The sequence below is a fragment of the Microtus pennsylvanicus genome, chromosome 6, assembly GCF_037038515.1.
Source record: "Microtus pennsylvanicus isolate mMicPen1 chromosome 6, mMicPen1.hap1, whole genome shotgun sequence".
NCBI lineage: Eukaryota > Metazoa > Chordata > Mammalia > Rodentia > Cricetidae > Microtus > Microtus pennsylvanicus.
In genome coordinates, this window is record NC_134584.1 from 53366117 (window position 1) to 53383797 (window position 17681).

Below are 17681 nucleotides of genomic sequence, written 5' to 3' on the forward strand. Positions count from 1 at the left end.
TTTGCTTTAGAGAAAAAACAAACTCTATGATTTTCAGAGCTATCAACCAGAATCTTAGGTAGATAAAATATTATTAGGAAGGAACAACAAAGCCGGGCAGTAGTACACACCTTTAATCCCAGCACTCAGGAGGCAGAGGCAGGCGGTCTGAGTTTGAAGGCAGTCTGGTCTACAGAGTTGAGTGTCAGGACAGCCAGAGCTACACAGAGAAACCCTGTCTCAAAAAACCACACACACACACACACACACACACACACACACACACACACACACAGACAGAAAAAGAAAAAAAAGAAATATTAGCTCTTTAGTAAAACAGCTTAATTATCAGCTTAGGTGATCTTTTTTTCCTGTCATAAACTTAAAAATGTAAAAAAAAAAAAATACACTAGGAAAATACCTTATCTTCCACACTGAAAGCAAGAGAGAAGCCCTGGGTTGGCTGGGCAGGAGGAAGGGGAGGAGAGGAAGCAAAAGCAGCAATGAAAGCCCTGTTTATGGGTTGTTCACTGTGACTCACGGCAAATGGAAGAGGACTAGAGTACAAAAACAGCTCATTCTCCTTCATTCTTAAACCTTTACAGACAGAATGACGTTTCTAAGCAGAAACATAATTCCAGGGCTTGCTTTTATTGTCAATTATTATTCCTTTACTTGTATACACAATTTAATTAAAGTAAAAAACAATCCTGTTTCTTGAGTTTGGCAATTCAATGTTCTCAAACTCACAAGCACAAATGCACCAGGAAAAATGACTTAAAAACTACAACTTATGAACAGTTTTACAACACCTAAATCCATCACAGGTTTTACTACTTAAAAAATTAAAAATAATTCTCTACTCTAAATACCTAATAACAACTAATCCACCACTGGTTTTAACAAGAAAAAATACTTAACTCTTGAGGCCTAATCGCATCCACACACCCTACCTTCTAAGCTCTCCTGTGTTCCAAGACTGCCCTATATCCACTTTTCTTAATAGCCACTCTCAATGCTAAACTTCATTAAGCTTGAAAGTCAGTAGGAAATACTAAGTCACATCATATTCAGGCTTTAAAGACAGTCCTACACTTAACACATTTATAGCAGTCATAATTTGAATGTTGACATAATCATCATTTAAAAACATTTCCTAAATCGCTAAGGTACAGATTCATGCCATTTTATTAGTGAAGAGATTCACAGTTTAAGAAACTTGACCAATATCACACCACTAGTAAAGCAGGAAAAATATGGACCCAGACAACAAAATACACTTTCCATTACAGTTATTTAATATGCAAAATCACATCAGTATTTCTCATAGTTGTATAAATTCTTTTTGTTAAACTATTGTAACTATTTTATAATTTAATAGTCTATGTACATATTACATCCAAAAGAAAGCTAGAACTGGAACTCTGTGACCCTGGGTCAGCTCCGCACTTTATGGTCATAGGCAAGTTACTTACCGTCTTTAGGCTTCTACCCCTCGTTAGTGATGCAATACAATTGGACAGGCTAGTCCTAAAGACCTTTAAACATCTAAATTAGTTTTTTCTCAAATTCTTATAATTAGAAAAAAAAGTCTTAGTGGCTGACTTAGAACTACATAGCGTATTAGTGGTCTGCCCAGCTTACAAAAGCAAGAGAAGATGTGAGGTTTGGGAGAGAGGGAGGGAGGATGTTACGATAAATCTCTCAATTCTCCCTCTTGTTTTTAAGCTTCTGTTCAATGTTACATAACTGTAAAGCTGTCAGGTCAAATTCTGTCAAGTACTTTAGGCTCTGCCCATGAGATAAACCAAAAGCCTAAATAGATTCTACATGACTGAGAAAGCTTAATGCACCCATAGGCCAACTAGCCCATCAAAAAACTGACAGAGTGGACAGTGAAGTGTAAAAATTGTCCAAATTAATTTATGAATTAAACAATGGTATGCTCTGGAATGCTGGCCAAGCGGTACAGAAACATAAGCAGACCTCTCACAGAAGAGCTTCCAGACAGCCACCAGCCCCAGACACTCTGCTCTACTTGTCATCTTGTCGCCCCTTTTCCTAGATTTATAAAACTGTGGGAAGGATGACACTACGGAGAAGCAGAGTAGGAACAAAAGACCCTACCACTGTCATTTCCCTCTACGTATTGTTGATTACTGCTGGTCAACTGTACCTTAAAAGCAGAGGGGCATATTTCTGTATCCATTTTATAAGTATTACATGATTTCCATAGGCTTCTGTGGCTGTTTGGGGGCTTCTGAGGGGCAGATCCCAAATCAAAGTACAAACATTTGAGGTGGAAAATTCTGAGAAAACAATTATCACAACCAATCCGAGTCATGACCCTGCCCTGACTCACAATTATGTCATCTTCAGGAGCAGGTTGAGTTCTAGGCACCAATCAGCAACGCTCTCAACTCCACAGAAAGCCAGTTTCTAACCTCATGATTCTTTACGCCTCCTTTTTCTCCCCAACTCCCATCCCTAACCAACACAAGCCCTGTAGAGAGATCATCTCAACTCTTTATTCTAGGCCCCATGCCCTCCATAGGCCCTAAGGCCCAGATGCCCTAGACGCATCCAAACACTTGCCTTTATTCTGAATGCTGAAAAGGTGAGCGAGCCAATCATTAAATAACTGAAAAAAGCTACCATTCCTACCACCCAAATCTAAGTGGTCCTTGGCAGTGTTCTCCAAGCCCTTTTTGCTTCCTGTAAAAGATCTGCTTACATTTGGCTAAGGACTGCCTCTAAGTTTATAGGTGGGTGGATAGGATCAGCAAACCCTAAAGTAGGGTTTGTATTCATTTGACAGATAAAGAGACTAAAAACACCATTTCTTTTTCAAGGGTGTACAACCAGTAAGCAACAGAGGTACTGACTTCAGTCAATAGCTGGTCTTTCAGAGACAATGTTGCACCATTTCTAAAGCCATAGTGTTAAGGACCTTAAGAGCATCTATCAAGAAAGTCTTAAATATACTCTTTTTCAAAAATGTTTTAAATCCTAGAAGATACTTGGCACTAAGGAGTCATCTAAACATCAAAGTATGGACATTTTGAATGTCACTGAGTCTACACTGGTTAATATCACGTGCCCTGGAGCCAAACTGACAGAATTTAGTAGTGTGACCTTGGCAAATACTGAAGGACAGAAATAAACTGTGGTTAGCTGCTGAGCACGTATTCAAAGGCTTGCATCTGTCCTGGACTCAGTATGGCTACCTGCGACCTTAGTTTCTAGGAAGGCTGAAGCACAAGGATTCCTTAAACTCAGGAGTTTGAGGTCAGCCTGAGCAACAATTAGACACCAAATCAAAAAAAAAAAAATTAGGTTGTATCTTAAAACAGAAAAGTCCTACAGGCAAATTATAATCAGTCTGACCCATAATCCACAAGGGCTAATCCACTAATACAGACAACAAAAAATTTTTAAAAATAAAACATAAACATTGGCAAAGGATATGAACAGAATTTTTTTAAAATATTTACTTATTTATTATGTATACAATATTCTGTCTGTGTGTATGTCTGCAGGCCAGAAGAGGGCACCAGACCTCATTACAGATGGTTGTGAGCCACCATGTGGTTGCCGGGAATTGAACTCAGGACCTTTGGAAGAGCAGGCAATGCTCTTAACCACTGAGCCATCTCTCCAGCCCCTGAACAGAATTTTTAAAACAGGAAAAACAAACACCAAAATAGGCCAAATTCCTTTAAAAAAAAAAAAGAGCCTACCTGCACATCTATTTTTTAAATTATGAGCAGAATCAGCATGTACGTATATACAAAAATCAGAAAAGAATGCACATTGTATTGTTAACAGATTGAACCCTGATGAAGCAGGACCCTAAGGAGGACACAAGACCACAGATTCCATCACAGCCTCCTTCCTCTACGGGCTCACTCTGCAGCCCAGCCTCTCTTGAATGTATTTGGTACAGGCTGTGTCTACATCCTACCCCTAAGGAAGGCAGAATGTGAATCTGGGGTCTGTGATTGAAGCAAAGCAGGGCTCACATGGTTGAAATGAGGTCCAAAGATGCTTGAAAGGTGCTGAATACAGAACACAAACACTACAGGACTAACCCCTGGCTGGGCAACTGTGGTGCACACCTTTAATTCCTGAATTTAGGAGAAGAGGCGGGCAGATCTCAGTGAGTTCAAGGCCAGCCTGGTCTACAAGGTGAGTTCCAGAACAGTCAAGGCTACCCTGAGAAACCCTGTCTCAAAAAACCAAAATAAAAATAACGATTATCCCCAGGAGTGGTTGGTAAATCCTCTTTGCTAAGCCTGCACTATGAGCAAGGTCCAAACACCTCGTACACGTCTGTCACATTACAAAAATCGAACAATAGCAAATGATCTTAAATTCAGAAGACATGAAGTGCAACCGAAGCTCCCACTAGATACGTGCTGTACTCTAAAGAACAGTTTGTGCCTCTAGGATATCAGCAACTCCAGTGTTCCAAGATGATTACTGCTTGTAACCTCAAAGAAGCAATTTATAAGACTCAGAGAAAGTGCTTTAAGAATGCCATAAAGCAGCGTCCATTTCAATATTAAACCCAAGACTGTTTTATGCTTCGTTTCTCTACCTCATAAGCACATCTGACTTTACTAGAGTTTATTAAAATTGCTGCGGTTCAGCCCAGCCAGTCTCAAGACTAGTTCTGTAAAATGGGAGTACAACAATAATACACTCAGTGTTGCCACCATCTTTAACATAAAATGCCACAGACATCTGTCTCGTTTATAACCAGTAAGATTGTTTTAAACGTAAAGAAACCTTATCTAGTTCACAAGAGAAACAAACAAAAAAAATACAATGCTTAATTTTGTCCTATTTATAAACTATCACAATCGCCACCCCCCCCCCCATCCTATTCTCCAACGTCTGTGCTAAGCGGTTTCGCGTGGGGAAGTGTTCTCCAAAGGCCCAGGTGTTAAAGGCGCGGTAACCAGCCTTTGTCACTCTTGCAAACTGGTAGAACCTTTAAGAGCAGGGCCTAGTAGGAAGTTAAGTCACTGGAAGCATGCATGCCCCAGAAGGAAATAGCGGACTTTAGCTTCCCTTTCTGTTGCCCCAACTGCTAAAGGCAAGCAGTTTGCTCTACCAAAGATGCACTTTCTCACGGCAGGCCCAACAGCAACGGAGCTAAACACCCACAGACTGAAACTTCTAAGCCATAAATCTCCTTTGAAGCTATGACCTCATTTGCCATGGTGATACAAAGATAACAATGCTAAGGAACACAACTGAGGGTCCCCACTCTTCACAGAGATTTGGAGCACAGTGGTCTCAACCACAGCCTGGCATTTCCCTTTCCTGTCCAGGCATCTGCACTCTTCATTTTATACACACTTGTCCTTGCTGCCCTCTTGCAAACACACATGGACTTATTTACCTACGTAAGAAAAAAATACTCTGTTATTTCTCCCTAACATCGGGTTCACAGGAAAGGATTACAGATAGGAGTACACTTCCTGAAAAACTTCAAAAAAAAAAAATCTGAGCAAATGAATAACTAAGTAAAAATTTGTAACGAACTACAGAAATGTTCCCTGAAAGTAGTCTTTGAATGAAAGCCTCAAGGAGGGAGAGAATTGCAGACAGAATCCAGAAAGCAGAGAAGCCAGTTATGGTCCATAAATGCAACTGAGAGTGGAAATGTTCAAAAATAAACTGAGGTCAGACAACAGCAGACTAGGAATACTAGCTTAGTATTCCACTGTGAAGAGACATCATGACCACGGCACCTCTAATAAAAAACGGCATTTAATTGGGGCTTCAGAGGTTTGCTCCATTATCCTCATGGCAGGGAGCAAGGCGGCACATAGAAGCTTAGAGCTCCGGATCTGAAGGCAGCAGGAAGAGAGAGCCACTGTGTGGGCCTGGCTTGGGCTTTTGACAACCCAAAGCTCCAGTGACACACCACACCTACAATGGACTGCACTCAACCAGCACCACTCCCTAATGGCCCCTCCTTTCAGACCCCCACAAATACTGCATTACATATTACATACTGAACCTGATGTGACACAGAAGCAGAAAACCATTAAGCGACTCCGAGCAGGAAGTTTACCCAGCAGCTAGCAGGGCAGACTGGCTAACCTGAAGAGACAAGTAGAAGGGATGTTAACAGAATCCAGCGCACAGATCGTTGTCCTTCAGGATCTATAGCAGATTGGTTCCAGGACTCATTCAGTCTAAAAATATTCAACTTTGTTGTACGAAATGCCAACAGCACTGGGAGATTATCTATACACACCTTCTGAAGACTTTAAACCATATCTAGGTTACTTATAATACTGAAAATGTAAATGCTGTAGAAATGGTTGTCAAACAGTATTGTTTAGGGAATAAGAAAAGGTCTGTGCATGATCAATGCAGGGACAATTAGGTTTCTTAAGCTGTTGCCCTGAAAAAGGTTGAATCTGCAGATGCAGGTTCTTGTAATATATAACAAACAGCATGAGATTCATTTTTCCTCATTTGTCTAGCCTACCAAGCTCAAATCTCTCGAAAAGCAGAACCCATTTCTTCATACGCATTAGAAACTTTGAACAGATCAAGATCAAATAAATGATTTCTGATGTCTTTTCTAATTAGTAATTTGTCCACGCTTGCTTTCCTTTAAAACATTAGAGCTTACTTGGAAATAGAAGCTGGGAAGAAAGAAAAGTCTGGATTTACAATGGGGTGGTGTCCTCAAATTTTCATTTACAATTATCTTTAAGCTCCGAATGCACTTGTACCAGGCATGTGCTAAACATCCTATACAAACCCAAACAATTGAGATAATTTTCAACTGTTTCTCAAAATGACCCAAGAAGCAGACATTTAGTATACATTTTCCAAATGAGTCTTAGGTCTGAATGATAAGAAAGTTCATCAAGCTCACAAGGCTGGGAGTAATGGGACAGGCTCTTAACCTAGGCAGTTTAAAGAAGCTTTTAACCTGCTGGCCAGGTTCCCAAGTCATAACAAAAGGCCAGCACAGACCATAACGTACCCAAATACGACACAATTATAAGAGACTATGACAACATACTACTCAATCATTCCTAAGCCGCGAATTTTTTAAATTTGCAACACAGTTTCCTTAGACTTTCGATGATTCCTATACTGTATTCACAATTCAGAAAAGGGGCAGAGGTGGTGCACACCTTTAATCCCAGCATTTGGGAGGGAGAAGCAGAAGGATATCTGTGAGTTTGAGGCCAGCCTGGTCTACAGAGTGAGAAACAGAGTGGTCTACACAGAGAAACCCTGCCTCAAAACCCAAAAAAAAGGAAAAAGAAAAACGTAAGCCAGAGGCTGCAGCTCAGTTGGAAGGATAGTAGGATATTTCACTAGCACATACAAAGCTCTGGGCACAGGCTTTAGCATTTGCATAAGCAGATGTGGTGACACACGTTTGTAATCTCAGCCTCAGCACTTGCCAAGTACATACAGGAGAGCGAGATGTTCAAAGGCATCCTCAGTTACACAGTTATGTTTGAGTCTAACTTGCGTATTGCGTGATATACAAACACAACACACATACACACCACTCTTCCCCCAACCCAGGGGGGAATTGTGTGACATGCATTCACACTGCTCTACTCACCCCAGAGTTAGGGAGTCCTGTACATAGAGGCACAGGTCTGTATGTACAGATATACATACCAAAGTATGTTTCCTACCAAAGTCCAAATTGGTGAACCAATGAGTTTCATTGGGACTAGTTACAGGAGCATGAATGACTCAAAGACAGCTGCATCACCAAAGCCCACCCCAGCATAGTGATGTAACGGCGTAAACGAATGCAGACAGATTGTAAAAATATATATAGCTTTAATGGCGAAACAGACTTACAGAACCACCATTCCCACGGAGACCAGGAAAGCAGAAAGGGACAGCTGGGAGCATGCTTGCCAAATTTATAGGCAAACATTAGCCCGAGGCAAACACGCCCCCTAAGGGGCGGGACTTATCCCTACATAGTGACAGCTCACAAAAGAGCACACTGCACAGGCTGCAGGCAGCTCACCAGTTTGGAGAATTCCTTTCCAGGTGGCTCTGTGTCAAACCTCTTCTAGGTAGCTCAGCTGGTCTGTTTCTTCTAGACAGTTGGCTGGCCTGGGCTACTTTCAGGCTGCCTTGCTGGTCCCTGCTTCTTCAGGACTGCTCCAAGATGGCTGATGGGAATTTCTTTGCAGCTTGGTTTGTCTGAGAGTGACAGCAGTCTTTTCTGTTTGTATATCTTGTGGAAAGAGGGGACTAGGGAATCCCATAGGCTACTGAGTTATTTATTCCCCCCACCCCATCCCCCGACAGGATTTCTCCGTAGTTTTAGTGCCTGTCCTGGAACTAGCTCTTGTAGACCATGTTGGCCTTGATCTCACAGAGATCCGCCCGCCTCTACCTCCTGAGTGCTGGGATTAAAGGCGTGCACCACCACTGCCAGACCTGAGTTATTTACTTCTCATCTGAATGAGCTTCCCTGAAGGGTAGAATGGTTCAACCCTGAAGGAAACGGCTACCGAAAACAGGTCTACATAAGTCCACCCCACCCCCAAAATAAAGCAAAGTAATAAAGCTCTGTTTTTAAAGTTGAAGTTAAAACTGACAAAATTAAGTGCATACCAAATTTTTCCTTAGTAAGTTATTTCAAACTAAAGGGGGAGAATATCACATTTACTAAAATTACATCATAGTTCTTAAACTATCCACTGCCAAAGAAAAGAGGAAAATAAAATCTGAGAGATATACTATACTGAAATATGAACCACACCAAGGTGTGTATGTGTGTGTGTGGGGGGGTACCAGTATGTATATGTGTGCATCAAATGCAGGTCTGCGCCTGCAGAGATCAAAAGAGGGCGCAACAGTGCTGTTCTCCATGACCCCTTCATGCCTTCAAAACCAGTTCTACCTGAGTGACTTTTACACTACCAAGTTTTTCCTGCCTTTATGAAGTAATCTTGGCCACCACCGGAACACAGTGTGTGCTGACTCTGAGGAAACATTTCCCAGAAGACTTCACCTCAGTGAAGCTGATCTCTTCTTTTTATTATGCATACAGTGTGCTGCCTGAATATACACTTGCAGGCCAGAAGAGGGCACAAGATCTCATTACAAATGATTGGGTACTGGGAATTGAACTCAGGACCTCTGGAAGAGCAGCCAGTGTTCTTAACTACTAAGCCATCTCTCCAACCCCTAATGCTGGTCTCTTCTTAATCTTCAGCCTCTAATGGCCAATATTTACTGTTACAGCAAAGCAAAGGTTTCACTTTACTAGTTCTGATCTCTTATTAATCAGAATCGACTCTTCAGCTCCAGCTGACTAGACATCACAGATCCCACGTACAAATTTCCCAGTAGTCTTTGCTTCCCTCTGAAACTTCACAAGCTAGGCCTTCATCCTATGCATAGCTCTCAACATTTTTATCTTCCTAGCTCCTACAGAACAGCTCAGCGAGCTTTGAACACTCATTGGCTTTTCTGGCCCAAAGATTCCACAATCCTTCCAAAAACACATGGTCAGGTCTGTCATAGCAATATTCCATAGTTCTGGTACCAATTTCTGTCCTAGGTAGGGTTACTATTGCTGTGATAAAGCACCAAAAGCAACTTGAGAAGGAAAGGGTCTATTTGGCTTATGTTTCCACATCCATGGTCCATCACTGAAGGAAGTCAGGACAGGATCTCAAACAGGGAGAGAGCGAATCTGGAGGCAGGAGTTGATGCAGAATACACGGGAATGCTGCTTACTGCCCTGCTCTCTCTGGTTTGCTCAGCCTGCTTTCTTATAGAACCCAGGACCACCAGCAAAGAAATGGCACCATCCACAGTGGACTGGGTCCTTACACATTTTAATTGACTCTCAGATGACTTTAGATTGGGTCAAGTTGACATAAAACTATCCAGAAGAGAGCACCAGATCTCATTACAGGTGGTTGTGAGCCACCATGTGGTTGCTGGGAACTGAACTCAGGACTTTCAGAAGGGCAGGCAGTGCTCTTAACCACTGAGCCATTTCTCCAGCCCCCGTAAAAATTTTTAAAAAATATCTTAAAGTTTTTGCATGTGTGTGTTTTGTGTGTGTATAATGTGTAGATGCCCACAGAGGCTGGAGGCATCAGATCCCCTGAGCTGGAGTTACAGGCAACTGTGAGATTGGAAGAGAGTGTTAGAAACTTACAGGAAGAGTACACACTCTTAACCAGAGATGTCTCCAGCCCCTCCAAACAATACATATGCAGACTAGCTTTAACTCTACTTTCCTGGTTTCAAATCAACAGCAAATACTTTTACATAGTTAAACCAAAGAATCAAAACAAACAAAATGTCAATTCTTTTTGCTGACATTAGCATATTTCCTTTTCTTTCTTTTTGAGAAAGTATCTCAACTCTGCAGCCCAACCTAATCTAGAATTCACTATGAATTCAAGGCTGGCCTCAATCTCACAGTTATCCTTCTGCCTTAGCTTTGTAAGTGCTAGGATTACAGGTGTGAGCATTTAGCTGTGTTTTCCACTTTTAAGTCTAAGTAACAAATAAAGCCAATAAATGAAATGCAAAGCAAAACCACACCGAGATTCCATCTCACTGTGGTCAGAAAGGGTATCACCAAGAAAACAAGAAACGCTGGTGAGAATGCAGGGAGTTACCACTGGTGGGAACATACCAGTGCAGCCACTATGGAAATCTGTGTAAGAGTCCTGAACAAAACTAAGAGAACCAACATATATATGATCCTGCCATCCTGCCATGGCGGTAATCCCTAGGTATATATACCCAAAGGAATGTGTCAGTATACCAGAGAGAGACCTATTCACCCCTATGAATGACAGTCCTATTTAACATAGCCTATTTATGGAATCAGACTAGATACCCACCAAATGAATAGGTAAATGAAATGGGTAAAGAATATGCAGTCTATATGCACAATGAGGTATTACTCAGCCATAAAGAATGAACTCTCATTTGCAGGAAAATGGATAGAACTGGAAATGATGATGCTGAGCAAAGTAAGTCAGACCCCAAAAGATAACCATAGTGTTTCCTCTCACACATGAAATCTTTACTTAAAATTAGACATGAAGCGGGCATGGTGGCACACACTTTTAATCCCCAGCACTTAGAAGGCAGAGGCACAGATCTTAGTGAGTCTGAGGCCAGCCTCAGTCTATAGATAGATAGATAGATAGATAGATAGATAGATAGATAGATAGATAGATAGATAGATGATAGATAAACAGACAAACAGATAGATGGTTACAGAGCGAGACCCTGTCTCAAAAAATAAAAACACGAAAGTAGAAGGGGATTGGCGGGGAGGGCTAGAAGGATGGGGGTGCAAGGAGAAGGAATGAGTCAGACCAAAGTAACATAGTATATATGTTTGAAAATGTCACAAATCGGGGCTAGAGAGATGGCTCAGAGGTTAACAGCACTGCCTGCTCTTCCAGAAGTCCTGAGTTCAATTCCCAGCAACCACATGGTGGCTCACAACCATTGTAATGAGATCTGGTGCCCTCTTCTGGCCAGCAGGCATACATGCAGACAGAACACTCTATACATAATAAATAACTCTTTAAAAAATGTCACAAATGAAATATTTTTTTCAATTAACCGATATTTTTATTTTTTTAAAAGAAATTCAGGACTAATCTAGTAAGAAAACAAGCAGTTAGGATAAAAAGGCATAAAAATGACCAATATGACTTTTTTTCAATTTTAAAAAACGTGTATTTCCTCCACATAAATATATATACTAGTGAAAATGGAAGTTTTTCATATTTTAATCAGAATTCTATTAACATTGTGTTTATACCTTACCTCATAAAAATCAAAAGCTTTGGTTTACACAGGATAGATAAAAACACATTTTTTTTTTTTTTGGTTTTTCGAGACAGGGTTTCTCTGTGGTTTTGGAGCCTGTCCTGGAACTAGCTCTTGTAGACCAGGCTGGTCTCGAACTCAGAGATCTGCCTGCCTCTGCCTCCCGAGTGCTGGGATTAAAGGCGTGCGTCACCACCGCCCGGCTAAAAACACAATTTTTAAAATAAAAAAGTTAAGGTTTGGAGAGATGGCTCAGTGATTAAGAGCACTGGCAGCTGTTTCAGAAGTCCTGAGTTCAAGCCCCAGCACCCACAAGGCAGATCACAATTATCTGTGACTCCAGTTTCAGGGGATCTGACATCCTCACACACACATACATACATACAGGCAAAACACCAATGCACACAAAATAAAAATAAATCATTTTTTTAAAAAGTAAATGATTGCTTTAATGTACCTCAACAAAATTTCCTACACAAGACACATGTTGAGACATAATAAAAGGGATTAAAAAAATAAGGTTCGCTGAAGTAGATACTGAGACTCACCCTAATTTCATTAATGATAATAATCTTAACTTTCCCTTTAGGCTTGTCATCACATGTAATTCTGTCAATAGCACTTTTAGCTAGGTGTGTTATTACTATTATGGTCTGAACCAAAAATGTTCCTTACAGGCTTATGTATTTAAAATCTGGTTCCCAGCTAGTGGCACTCTTTGGAGAGGTTGTGGGACCTAGCTGGGGAACAGACTGAGGGTCTGTGGGCAGTCTCAATGCCTCTACTTCCTGATCGTCCAAGATAACAGAAGCAATGACCAAAAGCCCCACCACAGTCAGGCCGCAGCATCCCTTCCATGCCATGTGGGCTGTATCCTGTGGCACTAGAAGCCAAATCAAACTCTCTCCTTCAAGTCAGACCTGGCAGGTACTTTGCCAAAGTAAAGTAACTAACCAGCTACGTTTTCCCAGCTGAGGAAACTGAGGACTGCAGAGACTAGCTTAACAAAAGTCGGACAGACAGACAACAAAGCAAAGTACAAGTCCAAACTTCTGCTTTTTCCCTTCACTGTGAAATCATACTGAAAAATAAGCATCAGATATATCTAGAACCAGTCTGGTTGTGTGGATGTGTGTGTGTGTGTAATTTGGCCTCTATGATGCCCTTTTGGTACAGCTCATTACTTTATCTAATAATATATTTATATATAATATAGACAAAAACGTCAAACTCACTGACTTTTCCTCCATTCTGATTAATTCCTAAATTGGGCTCTAAGCATACCCATCTATTAATAGTTTGACTTTCCAGCTACCAAAACCATTGCTAGCTCTTAAATTCAATCATTTTCATTTCTACTCCTCTTGACCACGTTACAGGCCAGACCCAACATGCCATTTAAAACCTTTCCTTCTCCTTGGACACGCAGAACAATACTTGTTTCCAGTTCTCATTTTCTCCCAGATGAACTCTGGTCTTTGCACAATACATCTTCAGGTGTCCTTCCACGCGCTCTAGGAACACGTCTCACCATGCTGTATATCTCAAAAATAATTTGGAAAAAAAAATCTCATCTATCGTTCAGGACCAAGTTGAACCATTATTATTGTGTAGAGCACTTCTGCCCTCATTCATACAAAGTCAATGAACCCCCTCTTTCGTGTGCCCCACAGCACCATGCCCAGTCTTCCGACAGGACAGTACTTAACGGCTGTCCCATCCGTAAGACTAAATCTCTGAATTATAGCATATTTATGTTTCTATCCCCTAGACAAGTGTCTGGTTTTAAGTACTTACTATTGTGAATACTTCAAATTAAACTATCTTTACACTTCCAAAGTTACAAATAAAGCAGAACAAATTGATTTGTTCCTAATTCAAATTTTCAAAAGAAATTTGTATTTTAAGGAACTTTTAAGGTTTAATTCAAAATGCTTCATTAAACTACAGACTCAATGAAATGGCCAGTTTCTTTGTATCCTACAACATAAAAGAGACACCTACCTAATGGCTCCTTAATAGATGAAAGCTATCTCTGGTGCAGTCTAAAACTAAACAACATTCTAACCTAAACAATCTTTCTAGCCCCAGGAAAAGGTTCGGCATGCGCTGAACCCCAACAATTATTTTCTGATGTTTTAGCGAACTCTCAGCTTTCCCTGACTATCCTTAAAGCATCACTTTTCCCTTCATGAACCCACCTGAGTAATGCTGTCTCTGAGAGACCCGCAGACTACCCTTTCACAAATGAGGCACGCCAAATTCAGTACTTCCACTCTGGAGTTAAAGAAACAAAAGTAGAGCCCCACACTGTCTGAAGAGCTCATCATCTTGGAACAAAATAATCACACCATCATACGCACAGAATCCAAATCTCAGAAGTGGGAAGGAACATGTCCATCCATGGAACATCGTATCTAACCAGCCATCTCTACACCATCCTTGACTGATACTTTTCAACCTCCTGACTGTCCACTTGGTTCCTGTACATTGTAAATCCTCTTTTAAAGTAAATACTCTGCATTTGTAGGCAGCTGATTTAACAGTACACACAGGCTTGCGTGCTTACGGAAAAGAATTCCATCTTGATATCTCATCCACTGATAAATAAATCACTGAAAATCCTAAGCAACCTTCAAGACGAACCACACACCCAGATAGATCACTTCCAAACTCCTCAATCACACACAACTGTTCCCAGTTGGGGGCCTACTCGCCCTGCACAGAAACAACCAATGTGAAAGTAAAAGCATCTGCAGGATGGCAGGTTTAAGCTGCTAGGAGAGCCAACCCCATCTCCCTTAGTAGGTCCAAACGGGTCTTCGCTTACTCGAACGCCCTAACTAGAGACAGACTTGAGTTCTTAGGGACCTTTGTGTGATTCTGCCTGTAAAACAAGCCTCATTAACAGGAAGCACAATTTCCTACAGGGGATGGCACTTAATATGGTACCAGTTTAGATGCCTTTAAGAGTTTATTTTATTGACCAGGGTAGCAGGAAATTTTTACTTTCTAAAGCATTCATTCAGTATTGTTTTCTCCAGACCAGAGTCAAGTCCTTCACTGGATGTACAGTCTACTAAAGGATGGAAACCGCTTACAGCTATTCAGACTCGACTTCAAGTCTCAAAATAACGGGAAATGAATCTTTCGGAACCCAAAACTACAGGGGTACAATTTAATTTATGACCACTGGTGTGGAGGTGACTGACTCACATAGGTTGTATCTAGGTGCACCAAACGAAGCCTCTTCATAAATCCCAAGAGGAATCCACTATGGCTACTGGATTCCTATGCATGACAGGCACGGTTTGCCATCGTGTGCACTGAAGTTTCTAACTAAGGAACTCCTCTCAGGTTCCTTTCTCCCCGTCCTCTATTCTAAAGGAGCAACAGTTAAAGGGAAATAGATAAACATGAGCCTAATCTATTCCATATTGGTTATTAAAAGTCTTCGCACGCCTTTAATCCCAGCACTCGGGAGGCAGAGGCAGGCGGATCTCTGTGAGTTCGAGACCAGCCTGGTCTACAAGAGCTAGTTCCAGGACAGGCTCCAAAACCACAGAGAAACCCTGTCTCGAAAAACCAAAAAAAAAAAAAAAAAAGTCTTCTTGTCAATACTTCATAGAGCAAGATATGGTTTGAAACGAACACCCTATTATGTGCTTTTAAAAAAATTACAGCACACCAAACCCAGGTCCATTAGAAGAATTCTCTCCAGGGCTCACATGTATGTATTATGCAACAACCAGAGCTCCAGATGTTAATCCCTGTTGTGATGCAACGGTAAAAGGCAAGGGTATAACTCATTCAAGAAGCCCATTTGCAAACCAAATTTAAACAAGGAATTACTCTATGCTCAAGAATCTTGGCAAACGAGAAATTAATAATTCTGAGAGAATTACATTAAAACTCTTCCTCTAAGGTGATCTTTTAGCTACGCGGTCCTCCTCTCCCAATCCCCTACAAAAATCCTCACAGCGTTTTAATTTAGGTTTGGAAAGGACGGCCTGAAGGGGGAAGGGGGAACCTGCATCAGGTGGTTACCTTAAGATCTACTTTTGATAAGAAACCCGCGTAAATTTCCAGAAGGGAAGGAACGCGTTTCATCATTCTTTCCCAAGCACCATAATCGTAGTAAACGCGATCCAGATCCCCGAGCCATACACCACCCCGGACTCGAGGCTCCATCCTCGCCATCTCCGCCGGCACAGGCCTCTCCAAGACCTGCATGATGGACGGCAGCGAACCCTGGCCCAGAACCACAATGACCCGGATTCTAGGGGGGCCGAGACTCCATACAGTCCCTCCTAGTCCGCGGCTGCGGGCCGGGAGGGAGCCACCTGCGCGGCGCCCCGGAGCTCGCGCCCCCGCCCCCACCCCGCCCGGGTCCCGCTATCCCGAGAGCGGCCCGGGAGCCGCCACCACCACCGCCGCCGCGACCCCGGGAAGGCAGGCGACTGAGCGAGCAAGCGAGCGCGGCATTCCCTCGCACAAAATGGAGGCCGGCGCACCTGGGGTCGCCGCCACCCGGGGACCCCGCGGGCCGCCCGCCGCTCGGCCTCGTCCGCCACGCCAAGCCGCGCCACCCCGCGCCGCGCCACGCGCACTCACCTCAGCCGCGCCGCGGGGGCCCGAAGGCGGAGCGCGAATGAATGAGGCGCCGGTCGTCGCCGAGCCCGGGACGCGCGCCTCGTCGCCGGTCGCTCGGCCGCAGCCCACCGTCCCTCCGCCGGCGTGACGCACTGGCGCCGCGGCGCGCCCACCGCGAATCCCCCCCGCCCGCCGGCCTCGGGAGCCGCCCCGCCTCGGGCCCGCGGCCGCCCGCAGGTGCGCGCCCGCCGCCGCCGCCTCCTCGGGGCCGGGCAGGATTAAAGGGTGACCTTGGCTTAGCCGGGAATAGCGGCGATTTAGCCGCGGGGGCCGCGCGCTGAACTCGCCGGCTCCTTTAAGGTCGACCTGCGCGCGGCGTCCCGCGTGCGCGGCCCTCCCTGCGGGCTTCGGGCCCGGCGCCGGCCTCGGGAAATTTCGCCCCGGTGGGCGCGGCTTCCCGCTGCCTCCCGCTGGGGACGGAGTTGCTCGGCCAACCTGGGGACCCCGGTCTCTCCTCTCCCCACCCCCTGGCCACCTCCGGACCCCCGCTGCCACCCAGGAGCGCGCCAGGGAGATGGGCGAGCGTGCAGAAGCCCCACAGCCCCGACTTTATGTCCCGAGGGAAGGAACCATCACGGCCCAGCGTTGACCTTTCCTACGTGACAAACTAACCTGACCCCAGAGAGCCTGCGCCAGCCTCTGCTCCCCTTACCCTCACCACATCCCTTAACCTCAGGCCCTTTCGCCGATTACACCCTACTGGGGGCGGGGGAATAAGTTCACAGGCCTTTTAAGGATGATAATCCTTCTTTGAAGTAATACATACTGTCGGAGAAATATATTTAATAAAGATGCACAGCAATAGTATTTGGTTTTTAAGACTTCCCTTTTTATGTAAATTCTGAGAAATAAAGTCATCCAACAGTAATGGCATTATGGTTCAGCTCACTCTGAAAAACTTGAAATTACTCCTTCTATTCCTGGGAAGTATTTATTAGTCACTACACTTAACATTTTAAGGATTCATTACTTGCCACTTCAAAGAATGCTTTTTCATATAGACCTATTTAACTCCCGCTTACTTTTATAAATGGGCCTTTTCTACCTCTAGTTGCACATAAGAATCAAACCTCACATCCGTTGTGTTTATTTGTAATAAATTATTACGAGAAATCTTGAATTATATGCACTTACCATTTTTAGTGGAATTTAACAATGAATTAATAACCAGGCAAGAACTGTGAACAGTTGAGTTCCAGCCCCAGCTACTC

The 17681-nt window shown here is 43.2% G+C and overlaps 1 protein-coding gene across 3 annotated transcripts in view; it reads right to left on the reverse strand.

The window, feature by feature from the left end:
• Fam169a (family with sequence similarity 169 member A) overlaps positions 1 to 16812 on the reverse strand; it is a 67165-nt gene extending 50353 nt beyond the window's left edge. Inside the window, exon 1 of one of the 3 annotated variants that reach the window (XM_075976258.1) lies at positions 16432 to 16812. Coding sequence is in view for 1 of the 3 variants with exons in the window: in XM_075976256.1 (XP_075832371.1) it covers positions 15865 to 16050 (186 nt within the window). In the remaining 2 variants the exon portion in view is untranslated. Of the gene's footprint in view, positions 1 to 15864; positions 16077 to 16331; positions 16387 to 16431 lie in introns of those variants that run through there. The other 2 variants (XM_075976257.1, XM_075976256.1) reach the window with 2 other exon arrangements.
• Between the last annotated feature and the right edge of the window lie 869 nt (positions 16813 to 17681).